At 38.7% G+C, this 17279-nt stretch overlaps 1 protein-coding gene across 3 annotated transcripts in view; it reads right to left on the bottom strand.

Annotated features, from left to right (window-relative positions):
• Positions 1 to 17279, bottom strand: part of LOC129726150 (serine/threonine-protein phosphatase 4 regulatory subunit 1-like) — a 345895-nt gene that overhangs the window by 6914 nt on the left and 321702 nt on the right. For all 3 annotated transcript variants that reach the window (XM_055682839.1, XM_055682837.1, XM_055682838.1), the window contains 4 exons: positions 11955 to 12106; positions 5196 to 5351; positions 2957 to 3127; positions 2712 to 2891 (listed from right to left, as the gene is read on the bottom strand). In XM_055682839.1, coding sequence (XP_055538814.1) covers positions 2712 to 2891; positions 2957 to 3127; positions 5196 to 5351; positions 11955 to 12106 — 659 coding nt within the window. The remainder of the gene's footprint in view (positions 1 to 2711; positions 2892 to 2956; positions 3128 to 5195; positions 5352 to 11954; positions 12107 to 17279) is intronic.

Below are 17279 nucleotides of genomic sequence, written 5' to 3'. Positions count from 1 at the left end.
AATAAATCCAATATTTACCATTAGATCACAAATCAGTCAACTTTAAGACTTATTACATCTTCGTGGAATCATTTCACCGTTCAAAATGGTCGTGAAATAATTCCACGCGAAACGTCGCTTTTTCCGTTCTCACTCCACTGATATGACACTCATAACAACCCAGATTCCGCGGCAGATGTCACTTTGCGACGTGAGTCCCGTAATAGGATTTACTCACTCTGATTTCACCGTGAAGTGACTCCTGTAACAAGCACCATAAGTATGTACAGCACGAGTGTCTCGCTCATTTCGTGAAGCAACAAGACATCGCCTTGCGCGTCGCAATCCGAACCGAAAGAGAAGCGAAAGAGCAATCTGCAAATTGTATGTGATGTGTCTAGTCTTGTCGCACGTACATGGAAATTCTACGAGCGTGAGAGAAATTTCTCTCGTCGCTTGAGAAAAAAGCGCGTGCACAGGATGACAAATAATAATTATTCACAATTTACAAGTGTTGCCATAAAAAAACAGCAACGCTTTTGTGACTTTGTGGAATGGGGTTTTCTTTGGTGAAGCTAGCGTTGATTACAAAATGTTGTTAACATAATTTTGTTTCGTTATTTTTTGCAAATCATTCAATGGTACTTTTAAATGACCAAATCCATCGAGATAAATCGATCGAGTATTATGGCTATATGAGCCGTTGCGGAACAGAGTGGTCTAAAGACCACTTTTCTCGAAAATGAGTTTTTTGCATGAACCGCATCTACTCAAGAAGCTGAAGTTAGGAGATTAAAAATATTCCGAAAAATCGAACTTTAAAGCTGATTTATACCGTGTTAAAATTTCGTCTGAAACAGAATGGCCATTCTGTTTCGGAACAGAGTGGTCTATGTACATAAATCGGTGTAATACTATCTTGTAACACGTAACATGTAGCATATTACATGTGATTAGTAACATGTCACTTGTTCTGTACCTGTCACACGTAATATGTAACATGTTACACGTAATGTAACACGAAAAATGTAACATGTAAAATATTATGTAACATGTTGTGTTACATGTAATGTTACACGTGACATCTTACATGTGACATGCTATATGTATCATATAACATGTGACGCTAGCCATTTTATACGAGTTACCGTTATTTTTATTGTCATTTATCAGGTTTGTGTACATAGACCACTCTGTTCTGGTCTATGTACATTGGTGAGATAAAATCACCGATTTCGCAAAAAAAAAACTGTTTATTTTATGTATCCTAATGTTGAACCACTTCATAACCTTTATATTAGAACATTTTGTTTGAAAGAATCCGTTGAACAGAATTTTATTCAGAGATTTTTCGAAAATTGCTTCTCCTGAACAATTTGCTCGATGGCACATAGACCACTCTGTTCCGCAACGGCTCATATAAATCTAGTGAGTTTACAAGTTGTTGTTCACTGCTTGCACTGCTCCACGAGTGGCAGTCACTAATACATTCGATGTGAGAAATAAAGTGTCGATATATGAGACATATTCTGATTTCAATCGGTGTCAATGTATTCGCAGTACAACTGTTGCGTTATGCGTTTCACACATTTATCGTGCGATTTCTGTGCAACATTTGTGCGAATCGGGAAGTACAATGATTGTACACGACTTGAACTTTTGCGTGAACAGTATTCACGACCCTGGTCCACAGTTAGCTTGCTGATTTCATTTTCCCAATGGGTCATTGTCATAGCTTCGTACTCCCTGAAGCATTCATACACCTCCAATTTTTTGTATAACTGCAAAGTGAGTGTAGTCGTCAATGTACGATCAATAGGATCACATACGACATCGACATTCCAGCTTACGCACCTCGTGTAAGCAACTTCTATTACTTACTAGATGATCATCACTGCATCCTGAATTCACAACGAAAATTGCCCTTCCATGGTCCAAGATCTGTTCGGTTCTATTCACCATGAAGGTCACACATTTCCTCTTAAAATGTTATAATGTGTTAGCGCCCCCCTCGGATTTCTTGACTCAGCAGTCTTTTTGCATGTGGCCAATTTTCCGCAGCGGTGACGTTTTGCTTCGTCCACCAACGGAAGCAGCGAATTTTTCTTTCAATCAGTGCGCGCAGATTCCTCACCTAGCACTGTTGTTTGATCATATCCAAGAAAACCTTTTATTTCGTCTTAAATTTCCATTGCAGTTACAAGGGGATCGTAGCTGTTTGGAAGTGTCTGGTTGTATCGATAGACTGAGTTCGATGCTAACTTCGTCTTTAACAGCTCTTTCTCTGGCAATGAAAAAATCAAGATGTTGGAAAAAAACTTAACGTAGAGTCAGGCATTCAAGAAGCTGCTGAGAATCAAAACTTTTGAAAATAAAGTTAATAATATCTTTGAAAATTTAATAGACAAAATTCTGAGTATTGAGAACGGATGAAATGTTCCTAAACGTGATGGTTGATATTCATAAATTCATTATAACTCCCGAAGGAGACGAAGCCAGTGCCGTTTGCTGGTGAGGTCATGGCATCCGTTTTTTGGGATACGATGAAAATATTTGATATTACTGTTTTCTCATTTTAAGACTACCGATTTGTAATAAAATTTTATTTTTTGATATTCAGTAATGTAGTCTAGATATACGAGAAAAAATGGTCAGAATCGTGCCGAAATCCATACGCCCTGTTAAGAACTACTCTTTATCTAAATGAAATCCCCCCGAATTGCAAAACTCACCTTCAAAGCTGCCATGATAACCCACTGACTGGGATCGAACATGAACTTCTTCATAGCCGGAACCAAAACCTTCCGCCGCTTGTCCAGGGTACAGAGCAAGGCAACGATCGGGAGCACCTCGGCGCACGCTTTCCGCACGGTCCATATCTCGTCGTCACACAGTTTCAAGAAAATTGGCAACTGAAATGATTAGTTTTGAGTTACACGTGCTGACAACAACATAACACTTCCGTCTTATCACTTACCATACTCTTCTCGAACAGCTCATCGCCGAGCACCTCGCACATAACCGGAAACGCGGTGGCGCACTCTCGCCGGACAAAATGCTCCTTGCAGCGGCACATTTCCACGAACCGATCGTACACCAGCTCGTACGTTTTGGCGAATCCAACGATCGGGACAATCTTCACCATCAGCTGTTGCAGTGCCGGACATGATCCACCGTATGAAAATAAAGCGTAAGTTTTGAATTACTATTTTTGCATAGGTAAAATGAAAATTGAACAATTTAGAGGGTATAATTAAGTGATGGTTGAATTTCTCGGTGTAAATCACAAAATTGAGTTTTCGTTATTTGTTGTTGCCGTTGTGTAATGAGTCGCAACCTAGCTCATCAAAGCTGGCTGTGATATGGAATTGTGAATTGCCATGGCACCATTTCACAGCCACTTTGTGAGTTTAGAATGCGCTCCTAGTTCCAGGTTCCACCAGCATCCGTATCACGTCCCACACGAACGATTCATTCACCACTCTCGGTTTCTTTGCAGATCGGGAGGAAAACCGTATCGCTCTTCAAAGCTGGCTGTGATATGAACTTAAATTATGGACGCATTTCACAACCACTTTGAGAGTGGACACAGTTCCTATACAAGTTTTCACATTTATTTGCTCCAAACTCCTTTCGCTCGATAGTGTCCGGGTTCGAACTCGTCAAAATGGCTGTGATATGAAAATTTAACCCAACACACAGCACAACCATTTTTACGATTCAAACACCGGCCATTCAGCGGACAGTTCCTGCGATAGAATTTGCGGAGTGTTCTTAACTGCTGATGAATTTTACCACCCGACTGAGCTCATCAAAATGGCTGTGATATGATTGGAACGTTTCCAGCGAAGTGAAACGCAACAGAAAACACATAGCCACAACCAATTGATGAGCTCAGTCAAGCATCCTCGGCTCTCCCTATAGGATCTCCTCCTTCGCGGGGATCACCTGTCGGAAGTGGATGCGGCGTGGTCTTCTGCACTCTGAAATCCTTTTGAGAAATCGCCACTAACAAAAAAAAATCATCCATGTATTGTGTGAATGAGTGATGCATTGCTCATCAAAGCTGGCTGTGATAGCAGTTTTTTATCTGGTTGAACTAAAACAACCAAATTTGATGCCAACACAAGTCACTCTCTCTGTGTTTGGCGACGGGTCGCTGATTACAGTTGTTCCGGGCTTCAAACGTGCATCAATTCTACGCACATGCCTTCAAAAGTTACAACGGAAAGCAGGACTTCCGCCGCGCGTCACTCAGTCTACTAAGTCAGCAGCAGCAGCAACAGTTTCTCGCTCCGTTCGCCTCAGTAAAATTGTGTATTCATCAACATGAAAGACAAGGTAGTGAGATCCCATTGCATTAGGGTAAAACTATCTCACTACCCATGTCTTTCTTGCAGCCAAATACCGGCAATGGACGGGAGAAAGCTGCATATCAAACTATCCAACATCACACCATAGTGCTAACACCGCTGCTGCCTAACACACCACACCACAGCCAATCTCCATCAAAGGAGTTCTACAGTAGCTACTAGAAAAAAAAAACACATCACACTTTGTTACTTTACTCTGTCTCTGCCCTCATACCATCAGTGGGCCAACTTTAGCTATAAAATAATATGAAATCATAATCCTCGCAACAACAGCATTCACCTAACATTTAATTTTTTGTTGTTGGTCTTCATCCCCTGTGTTCACATTCTCCCAACGGATCGCATGTCACTCATCTTTATCATCACCATAGATCGTGCTGAAACAGTATGTCGGCAAGCAGTCAGCCACACAGCTCTCCTCCGGCCCCACAGATGGCCATGGTGAACTATCACTTGAGTAACATAATTTATCTTACATTATGCACATTTACGGCTAACAAACCAACACACAAACACACTCGCACACATTGAAAACAGAACACTATTACTTTCAACCACTACAATACGGTTCTCAAAGCTCGAACCGGAAGGATGTTACTGTTCCTTTTTCCCGCTGCCGCCCATCATCATCATCATCAGCAGCAGCAGCAGCAGGAGCACACTTTACTGGCAGGACCACGTACATAGCAAAGACAAATCGATATTATATAACCTCGTTACAACTTCATTACTATGCTGCTGTGCCTTTACCGAGAGCAAGCTACACCAATCTCTACCGAACAGAGGTAAACTACGGATTCACCGGAAAGGTGGTGACACTGCTGCATGAAAATGGGAACCTACGTGTATGAAGATCGCGTACAGTTCCTCGTCGAACGTGTCCAGCGGTTTGCGGCTGAGTTTTTCCACCACCGGGCAGACCGTTTCCTCCGTGGTCGTCTTGTCCAGGAAGCCCTTCTCGATCAGGTAGCTGAGCGTTTCGAAGGCACCACAGCGAACCTGGTAGGGGGGAAAAGTAGAGAAAATAAACGTTAGAAGAGGTTTTTCTAGTGTGTTTTTTCTAAAGGCGATTTCTAAAGTAACATGATAATTTTACATGGCGACCGTGACAGAACGACAGGCCTATCCCAGTTCTTTCAATTCTCCATAACTTTTAACCCCTGGAAATAGTTGATTCATTCCCCGCTTAGAATTATTTTTACCTTGAAAAAAATAATTGAAACTTTCGAACAGTCGCTTAGTGCTTGTTTTTGCTAACATGGTCAACAGAATATTATACCCAGTTAACCGAGAATACACTCTTTAAGCTGCTCTAACTAATCATTTTACTAGTGGATGGCGGGAAGGACGGTTTGAATTCAGTAGTAGCTGGTGGCAGCAGCGGTAGCGGTAGCAGCAGGCTTTCGACTCAAACAAATCGCCATACTATACTATATTGTGGATCAAGACGGTAACTTGCGTTTTGACTTGTTTTGGCAATAACACAAACAGTCTGGATCCTGGCAATCAAAATATACCGGCCGTCTAACTCTTAGAGTGAAAACAGCTTTCTACTGTGTTGCCATAGTGCCCTAATCCCCACTCCACACTATTCGCGATTTTAGAACTGTAGTGTCTTCAGCAAAGTTCTTCTATTTATTATTCTTCATGTTAGAGAGATTACAATGTTGTGATTATTCCACTTGGAATTGAGAAACAAATTTTCATTTCCTCATTTTCTTTGTTCGGCAAAGCTGTGGCTTTTTCCAGGAATAAACAACTTTGCCGAAGGCACCGTACCTTTACTTGCCTGTTTAAATGGATTTTTGTGGAATTTTCTATAGAATGTGAAAATTTCTTCAATATAATTTTTAAAATGATTTTCTGCAATATTTCAATATTCTACAATATTATTTACTTTAACCAACATGGAATAAAATTCATTGCGTTTTGCGTAAAACAAAACTGGGAGAAGACTCAAACTAACAAAAAGGAGGAGCTAGTTACAAAACAGACGTGTTCTCTCACAACTATAGGCTATATAAAAGCCGGTGCCTGCTCAAACAGATCATTTTACTTTTGGATGGTGCGACCGTGGCAATGATGGCAGCAGCGGCATTGCCTCCGATAGAGATTTGCATTTTTTTGGTAATAACACAAGCTTTCTGGGCCTTGGTAGTCATGATCTGTCGGCCATGTCTAATTTTCAGTGTGAAAAAGCATTCTACTGTGGTAGTGTGCGTTATTTCCACTGTCGAAGTAGCACAGAAGTGCGATCAGCATCAATCCAATTTCAAATTGAACAACAAACTGTCCTTTTTAGGACGGCCAAATAAATGAATTAAAAACTAAATATTTCCTCAAGAGATAGTGCGATAGAACTGAAAGTGAATGTTGTTTCATTCTGCATGCATTCTGACTGTAAAAACATATTTGCACCGCATAGTGTACGATTCATTTTTGTTCAGTCAGTAATGAGTTTATGTGTATAAAAAAGTGAGTTTAGTTTCGTTCGTCCAAACAGCGGAGAGCAAACTGGCATTCGACACAGCAATAGAAGTTTACGATTCGTTGCGATAGAACTAACAGAAACTACGGCAGATCAAATTGAGAATCTGGCACATTAAATTAAACCCCTAACGAGTTGTTACTGTTCACCCCAAGTGACATCGAAACGTTAGATTCAACAAGAACAGTTTCTTATCAGGGCAACCAAATGAACGATTGAAGATTAGACATTTTACTTTACTGGGTTTGGGCTAGCATTGCAGTTTGCACCTACTGTACTGTTAAAACTTAAGTAGTTTTACGTCAACCTTGCTTTGCACACAAACTTTCTGTTAATTTTTTTAGTGGGAGCATGGCTTAAGGCAAAATTTTTAGCAAAAAGCTCCATCTAGGACTTGTGAAAAAAAAAAACTCAACTAAATTTTTAGATCATTTTTTTTCAATTTCTTTTTTTTAAGAATAATCATATTACAATGATATCCACATCCATTTTCGTGACGCTTACAAATTATGTTAGGAAAATTTACAACACATACAAAATACACCCTTTTTGGAAGTCAATCTTGATTGTTTAGAAACGTATGTGAATGTTGCACAATTAAATTTAATTCATTTTCTGAAAAATGTAGAAACTGTAAAACTGTGTAACATTATAAAAAAAATCAACTCGTATTTTTTAGTTTAGATTGAAGTGTTAACTTCAATTTCTTGAATGTATTATTAGTTTCTACAACATGATTTCAAACATTTTTTCTTAACAATCAAACGTGTTTGAGGTACACTATTTAAAAAAAAAGCAATTCCACAAAAGATGTCCCAATTTGAATATTTTTTCAAAATATCATTCTTGATTTGGCAGAAAATTTTTGAATTATTTTTTTTATTAACTTGGAAAAAATGGTTGATGTGAAAAGGGTTTTTTTCGGGAAGACAAATTTTTTATTTTTTTTATCAAACAAACAGTTTTGTCTTTAAAAATATTTGTTATTATTAATACCCTTTTTACATCAATCGTTTTCACAAATCAGTCGGGATTTAAAAAAATACTAATAATAGAACATCACATCATTGAACACATATCTGTGCAAACTTTCAGCCAGATCAAAAATATTCGATTATACTGGTTATTCATTTTGTTTTGTAAAATTGCACTGAGGAGTTCACTTGAATTCTACTTACGACCTTTTAGAACATTAATAAGTATCATAAATTTCTTCACCCACGGAAAATTTGCTGAACCGTGCACAAAGTTTTATTCCAACATGTCATTCGGCATGGAATCTATCCTTTTTGCCCTAATTCATATATGTCGACAATATGGCGACCGTGACAGAACTTATAACCTGTTAGCAGCAATTTAAAATCGTGGCAGTACGAATTTCAATATCAACTATAAACGTTTATAACATTCGATTATTTCCTTGAAAATCACAGATGATTCTTTACTGTTAAGAAACAGGACAATCAAACAGGAAATACTCAATACTAAAATCTATTTGGATATATGCGATCAACTGAATTTTGCCACCAGTAATGCATTTGTTGAATAAAATGCAAAAGCAGAACTTGTAAAAAAATCTTGTGCGAAGAATTTTTATAATAACGTGAAAACTAAACTGAAATCTGACAATTTTCCCTCTATAATGCATCTTGACGGAAATGTCGAGTATAGCTTGGAAAGGATTTGCAATCTTTTTTTACTTTCCAGGAAATCTATACAGCATTTTCTGAAGAGGATCCCGACCGTGATAATTTTGCATTTTATCCGAACTTCTCGAGGCGTAAACCAACTTCATGTGCAGGATTTTGCAGACGCTAAATAACTTAGATGCCTCTAATGGTTCTGGGCCTAACAAAATTCCTCCAGTATTTATGAAAAATCTTGCTACGGAACTTACTACTCCATTGTTCTGGCTTTTCAACATGTCACTGGAACATGGATGCTTGCCAAAAAAAATGGAAAACTTATTTCTAGTGACTATTTTCAAATCTGGCCGAAGACCAGTAAACAAATTAAAATAGATAAATAAAAAAAATAAAAAAATCTTACATACGTAATTATTGCAGAATAGTCATAATTTCTTGCATTCCTAGACTGTTCGAAGCAATTGCAAACGAAAAACTATTTCTCCAAATTAAAAACCGGTTAACTGTAAGGCAAACAGGCTTCTTCAAGGGCCGTTCAACATCGACCAACTAACTTGAATTGATAAATTATTCATCAAATGCAATGGATAATAGAAAGCACGTATGAGTTCTTCACACGCACTTTAGCAATGCATTCGATCGCATAGACATATCAATGCTATTCTTTCAATAGCAAAGAATTGAGCTTAAGCCAGAACTCCAGAAGTGTCTTGAAAGATATTTAACTAATCGCCAACAAATAGTTAAATTTAACGGACAAAACTCAAATCCGATTCTAGTCACTTCTGGTGTCCCCCAAGGCTCTCACTCAGGACCTCTTCTTTTCATCTGGTACGATAACGACATTTCCTTTATTCTCAAAAAAACCAAAAATGTCCATTTATGTCGACGATATGAAGCTCTTTTTGAAAATAAGAAATGAAGAAGACATAAATGCGTTCCAAAATGACATACAGGTATCCTACACATGGCGTAGAAAAAGCTTACTGAAGTTAAAAGTAAAAAATGCAACCTAATATCATTCTGTCGAAAAAGAACAACACGAAACAGTACAACATTCACAAAAAAATCAAACTGCAGCAAATTGTGAAAGAGTTAGGGTATTGGAAATGGTCATAGACTTCAAACTAACCTTCATTGACCATGACGATACTATAATCCACAAAGCTAATAACACGCTAGGCTTTATAAAGCCCTTTTGCTACAACTTTCAGGTTCCGTATATCGTAAACGCTGTACATAGCCAAAGTTATATATAAGTAATATGTATGATCACCCTATACACACACGAGGCAAGAATAGAATCAGTACAAAAGCAATTTCTATTGTATGCCCTTCGTAAATTAGACTGAACAGCATTTCCTCTTCCCTCAATTGAAGCACGGTGCATACCCATAGACATAAAATCATTGCAAGAGTGTCGTCAATTTGCAATAGTTTCATTTGAAAACGATATACGCAATCGCACCGTTAAATAAAAAACAGTTTGTAAGTAAACATCGTATTAGAATATTGTATATTGTCTGCTTTTGATTGACGAAATAAATTTGCAAAAAACAGAATTTTTATTATTACGAATCTAAAATCTATGATGAAATCATAAAATGAAATTGTTTTTTTTTGTGGAAGTGGCTTCGTCAATCCAAAATAAGGCATCGCGAAGAAGCACTAGATTTTAGGTGGTAGCAGCTTTTTGGCATCAAACGCATTTCTTCTCTCAATTGTGTTTCATAATTTTCAGCAAAAATCGCGTCTAAACATTAATCAGTATTTTGTTTATTTTGATTCGAAACGATTCTTTACGTTCCTTTGGAAACAAAATGGCGTCAATTTAACTCCTCGCTTTTAGTGACATTGCTCTCTTTTTTTTTCAAATAATGCGGAAACCGTTCTCGTTTTTCAAAAAACTGATTTATTGTATTTGTTATGTATCAATGTATTAGCACCGTTTCCAATGGTAACTCATTAATAAATTTCAAACAAAAACTTGCATTTGAAATGATTCAAAATTCATGCATCATTTTAACGCCAAAATAGGATTATCTTACCAGGGTTAAAGTACCAGAACCATCAAGTTCCTTGCCAAATCTCATAACCAGGCCGAATTATTGCTTGGCTCCATTAAAAATCGAGGAATAATGCGGCCTAAATTTAGGGTAAGCGTTTAATATATTACCAAGATCAATGAGAAAATCTCTGCGCGTCAAATCCATACCAGAAGTTTGATAATTATAATTCTATATCAACGGATATTTCTTTTTTCGATTGAAGCTGATAACTGTGCACTCAGGGATACTAATCGAAGTATGAATGAGACAGCACCATGGAATGAAAAAGTCGGTCAACTTACAATAACGAGAACAGTAGAGGTCCTAAAACACTACCTTGAGGTACATCAGAGGAACGAACTTCTTGGACATAAGGTTCGCTCACACTAATCTAAAACGAATTCCAGTAGGCGTCATTAAAATTTGGTCCAATTGACGTCAGTTTTATTTTAGAGCAAATTAAATTATTTAAAAAGCCAAATTTGAACTTTGAACCCTCTGGCAAATGAAGTAGAAATCCGAAAGCGGCAGATACTTAAACAAGCTTTGACCTGTTACTCCGAAGAGCAAAATCGCCCAACTTCCAACGCACGCCTACACTAGCTCCGTCCCCGCCGCCCCTAGGTGTAGCTCGATCTCGATGGCAAGCTTTTCCGAGTTCGAACACCCAAAATTCAACGTACCAAGGTACCACCTACACTAGACGACCATTGATAAAAGTGTGTCCCCCGTCCGTCCGTAGTGGGCTGGTGGGCGGAAAAACAAGACATAAAACAATAATCAACAGTCATTTTATCGATAATAAAAACACCCGCTGGCGTTACTTCACTCCTCGTTGCTCCGTTCGCTTTTACGCCGAAGGTGCGCAGCAGCGCAGTCCCCGTATAGCTTCGGGACATTCTCACTGGCCTGTAACGGGTGGACAGGAGTAAATACACTTTTTCGCATCCTGCACGGGGCGCTGTTGTATGCCATCCAGTGCGGGCGGGTTCTTTCAACCAAAGCGGCGCGCTGGACGGCTTGTTCATTTTTCACTGGTGGCTGGATGCTTCGTTTGGCCAAATGGCTCTCAGCAGATGAAACGACAGGAGCCCACATCTACTTTTCCCCCCACCCCCCGCCCTATGATTTGGGCAATGCGATGGTACAAGGTGGCAAATGGTTGTTTTGTCGACGGTGACGGTGATTACGGTTTGGTGCGGCTTTGGTTCACTTGTTTCATCCACTTGTTGATTTGTTTGGTTTTGCTGCCAGCGCGAAAACGCGCCCGAACCACCATCGCAATTTAAGAGCGGCACTGTAGAACGCAGCAGATCCTTTTTTTGCATCTGTGTGCGCAAATGTAGGTTTATTGTTGCACGGCCGGTTCGGGGGTGGGAACGAAAGTTTTAAAGGTAACAGTTACACAAACGACACTTACCCCCGGTTCATCTGTGAGGTATCGGATGGTGATGTTCAGCACCTTTTCCAGCAAACATCGGCCGAACTCGCTGTTCACACTTTGCTCCCGATCGAGGCAGCTCACGCAGAGTCGCTGCAACCATGATGATAGACTGGACCGTACCGAGATTTCTGCAAATAAAAAGTGGAAATGAATAAATTGTAAGTTTTTCAATGGAATGTTACAGGATAGTTCGAAACATGATGGATGATAATTGGGCTTCGCTGAGCGAACCCTTTATTGCCAACGGCAAAAACAGTGCTTAATCGAGGTACGAAGCCACGCCCACTTAATAATGAGAGAACTGCACGACCGGGTGCACCTTGCAATTGCAGCAGCAGCCTCGCTGTGGAATGCGCATCTGCTTGTTACGGATGTGAAAATATGATAATTACCAGGACCTGTGGTGTTCTTGTGCCTAGCAGGGGCCGCCGGCTCGACCTTGACGGGTTTTCGAGCGGAGAAATTTTGCCTTTATCACCGAGGCTGAAGTTTTCACGTAATTTCCACATACAACATCGGTCGACTCACTTTCTCAGTTACTACTGAGTTAAATATATTGGTTTAAATTTAAAGCCTTATTGACGAGACCACAGATATCTGTTTAGCAGAAAAAATTCAATGTCAACATTCTGTTGTCACTTTTCTTTCAGGAATGAAAGATGGAGTAAAACGTTGTTGCAGACAAACGTACTTTACCTAACAAAAGTACTGTGTGTGATTGATTGAGCATGTGAAAAATACAATCAAGTTCAAATTTGAATACAATTAAATTGAAAGCAGTGAAATGTGTAACCAAGTGCGTAGTGACAAAGGTGCGCTGTTTAATGTATTGTACGAATCTATTATCGATAGAAATTGATCTGCGAACGTAGGGAACGGGTGCTAAAAAGATTGTCGTAGTAGTGGCACAGAAACCAGAAACCACATGCAACATGAATAATTGAAACGTTAACTGTGGTAACATGTGAAAGGTCATCACTGTTCTCGTTTTGTTGGGTGTAGCTGCGTCAGTTAACGATAACGACTCCATAGCCCAAAAATATGTCTAACCTTAAACCCCCAAAATCCCGAATGAGGTTTCAGGAAACTGTAAATTTCCAGCAACGCAGAGAAAAAAAACTCAAGTTATGGCTACAAATTGAGAATTTACATATCAGACATTTTGATACAAAATAGTTAATGGGTCTCCAGTGTGATATCTATCTCAGCTCCGGTGGGCTTTGTTATACACAGTGGCCCAAGTCTTTAAGTGGCAAACTGTCTAAAGAGGCTACTGGTGTTGGTTATGCAAAAATCTAAAGCAATTATTTTTTAATGCCTTTTAATGTCCAGCATTTTCAAAATTAGCAAAAATAATTATTTCCATTATTTTTGAGTTGAACTTCAGAAGTTCCATTGCCAATAATATTTTTATGTGAGATAGTTATCGCGTGATGGCAGTGTTTTGCGTATAGCGCCAGTATAATAAACCAGTTGAAGTGAAAAATGATAATTAGTCTCGGGCCTTTTTATTGCTTCTTCTTAGATCGACGCTAAGTGTAGGGCTAATGTTTTCACATGAACAAAACATCTTCAATAGAACCTTGACATGATGAAACTGTCACAACCTTTTACGATATACAAGACAACCCTCATGTGTATTTTTTTTACGGTCATCTGTTTAAAACCCTTCGATTTAAAATATAACTTGAAGATTCGAAAAATCTTGAACACGCATTAACTGTATGCTTAAGAGAAAAAATCGTGTCTCAATTTTATCAGTTTGATCAGCCTAAAATTAATCTGAAGAGTGAATAGGTATTAGAACCATTCATGGTCCCAATCAGTAATACGCCACCAAGCACACTGAAAATAACTGCAACAACAGCCTGAGGGAAGCATCTGCACAAAAAATCCATGATTACAATAAAGTGTTAACACAGAACGACGAACAAACAGCTGATGCTATAGGCAACCCGCTTTCCCGTCTCGCAGCAGTATCGCGAAATGCTTTTCCCCGTTGTTTACCTTTAAGTTGTTTCTCTATTTTGATTCAACCGAAAAGCGGATTGTTTCTGGGACAACTTCCAGCCAGGCGCAAAAAAACGTCAATCCAATTTCACTTTCATTCAGCATACACATACACGCACAGGCACACACACACAAACTCAAACATCAGCAAGCGTCCTACGGTAAACTTTCCGTGCGGCACGCACGAAATAATATTGATTTATCCTGGATAGGGGATCGGTTTGTGTTGGTGCGTACGTACGTGTGCCTTTTCTACGTCCAATGCGCTCTGCTTACGGAAGGCTTCACAGTACCGAACGTGCTGCGTTAGTAACTGTTGTCTCGACCACCCTCACCCCATAACCCCCCATCTCTTTCTTTTATACCTATTTTTGCACTCTCACTCACTCTTACCCTCCGCGTCAAATTGGTCATGTTTGCGTTTGTAGATGGAAATCACTTTCGCAGATGATGTTTTGTTTATCTTTTGATGGTCAAACTGACCTTTCCGCTCGTACACATTTTGTCACCACCAACACCACCACCAGCAGAAGCAGCAGAGGGGATTCTTGTATTGAAGATCAAACGAACAAAATTTAACTTTTCCTACCATGATTCTGTGTGAGTCGGAAATAGAGCCAGAGTAATAAGTTTTTAAATCTAATAAATGATTTGATGAATAAATTCTGAATTCCCGTTATGTGTTATGTGTTCTTCCTGAAAAAAAACATACCTTTTTCAATTCTAGAAGATTTCAAGCTTAGCACATAGGAATTTGTTAGATTCCATTGTTATCCTCTTATCAGGGTTCGCGGGTCCCAAGCCCAGTAACACCGGGCATACTCCAGCTCGCAGCGTCCTAGAAGGTCGGGCGGATTTGGGAAACAAACACATCCGCGCGTATGGCGGCCGTGTCGCTCTGCTTCCTTCTCGCGACGAGAGTAAGAGCTTTCCGGGAGCGGCGAACGAACATCCTTTTCGTGCTATCGGAATTTGTTCGAAAATTGAGACGTTGTTGCGCATTTTCTTCACGCCTTTGCCTTTTGCACACTACACCCTACTTTGAGGTTATGTCACTTCAGGTTAGATCCATATTTTTGTGGCATTTAAGCCGTTGCAAACGGTAACGGATCTTCTACCGTCGTCGGAAAGTTAGCTTACTAACTTTCAGTCGTAACAGATGGACGAGAAAGTAATAAGACAGCTTCGCACCCAGCGATAAAGCTTTGCAAATAGATATGCTAAGCCCACTACATTCGTTCCCAGTTATACATGCATTTGCTCACATCACAAGACCAACTAAAACACTTCGAAGTAAACATCAAACAAAATCTTGTTCAAAACAAGCAGATCATTCACCTGTCACTAGCAAACGTCTTGGAATTCACCAGCAATTGTTTAACCGTGCTTATCACCATTCAGTACCTCTAAATTACAACCTTTCGTTCGCTTCCAATTCGGAGTAGAACTTTATAACGTCTCCAGAGACAAGCTTCGTACACAGACACACAGCATCCGACCGTGCGAAGAGAGATAGAGAGTGGGAGAAAGAGCGTGAGGTCCACTCTCACTCAACAGTGGAGCACAAATCTCATCGTGAATCGTAGAGTATCGGTTCGCTGTTATCAGTGAGCGTCGTCGTCGTCGCTTGAAATTTTCGTTCAGCAACGGGTGGAAGCCTAGGTGAAGCGGAAGTCAACAATAACAACAATTAACATAGTAAATGGGAAAACCAATAACGAAAGCGGAAAAGGATTCGATGGCGGAAGTTTCGAAATATGAGAGGAAACAGCACCGAATTTACGTGGAAGAAATCTTTGGATTGGTTGTAAGCATGGTGCAGGGCGCTTGTCAACACCAGAACGCGCCAAATTAGTGCCAAAAGTAACTAACTAGTATCGGATGTTTTCGAATGGGTGTGGCGCGGTCCAGAGGTGGGCGGGAGTTCTAGTCACGGGTTCATAAATCATTAACTGATAGGAGTTTAATTGAGAGAAGCAACAGGTTTGTCCCCGACTGCACAGCGACATAATTGTTGATAATTAGACAGTTAGCATTCACCGGTGGTTTTGCATCGCGAGTGCCATAGAAGTGCACGCGGTTGCGGTTGTTGAACGCGACCGATTTCGGGCTCCCGTTTTTGGCTGTTTGGCAGCGATGGTTTCGATAACTATACAATAGTTTTTATATCATTTTTGTTTTAAGATCTTACAAAAAGTATAATTTTGTTCAATGAGTGAATTATAATTATATAAATAATGATTCACAAAAGTTTATAATAATTATAGTCTAAAGTACCTCTAGAAAGTAATTTGTATCTCGATTATATCAAATGAATGATGGTTGCTTTTTATCATACGAATATTTGTATTAGATTAGTTAGATCAAGTAATTTAAGGCTTATTTTTTAATCCTGATCGTTACGTTTCTTTCATTCTTTTGCCACTTGGTGCTAAAAACATTGCCTCAGAAACAAAATGATTGAATATGCTGCGAACACCTCACATTTTTTCGTTTGGGACTTCAAAGCTTTTTCTTTTGAAAATATATATCTGATTTGTTTTTTAATTTTTTATGATAGTACAGCGGCAGAATCTGGTTTGCACCAAGATTATTATAACATTTCCGATAGTTTTCTCTTTTAGATTTATAAAATTTCCCATGAAAAAAAATGATAACATGCAAATTGATTGACTATTTTGACGTTTTTTTTTTTTTCACTCGAGACGTCCAAACTTTTCATAATAGCAAAACAATTGAAACTAAACAGTTCAGAAAAACAGGAAATAAAGGCAAAGGGTGATTGGAAAAGTTTAAATATAAAATTGTCTGAATTACCCAAGTTTTTCCAGAAGGTAACTTTTACTTCCAGTTAATTCCATTCTTAGCTAATAGTTTAGTCCAAGTGTTATAGCTGTTTAAAATTCTGACAGCGACCGTTAATAAAAATATCCAGTTGAAAGGAAATCGCCGTGTAAATGAAAAAAATCAGTCTTAAGCCTTAAAACTTATATGCGGCATTTTATTTGCCTTAAATACAATCCAATTATTTTTCGACTTTACACATGTTCCAAATATTTTTTTTTAAATTAAAAATAAAAGATTTAAAAATTTAAGACGGGTTTATGTAAAAATGGTGTTGATGATTAAAAATATTTTTAAAGCCAGTACAGTTAGTTTGATGTTGCAGATTAAAATTTTATCTTTCAAAAAAAATATTAAACCATGAAAAAAAAAAGTTTCAGTTTTCAACAAAAGAAATATTTATACAAAATTGAACGATAACAATTTCAAAAAACTTATTTTTAAACA

The sequence above is a fragment of the Wyeomyia smithii genome, chromosome 2 (assembly GCF_029784165.1).
Source record: "Wyeomyia smithii strain HCP4-BCI-WySm-NY-G18 chromosome 2, ASM2978416v1, whole genome shotgun sequence".
Classification (NCBI taxonomy): Eukaryota; Metazoa; Arthropoda; class Insecta; order Diptera; family Culicidae; genus Wyeomyia; species Wyeomyia smithii.
The sequence above is the reverse complement of the archived record's forward strand: the minus strand, read 5'-3'. Positions and strand labels throughout refer to the sequence as shown.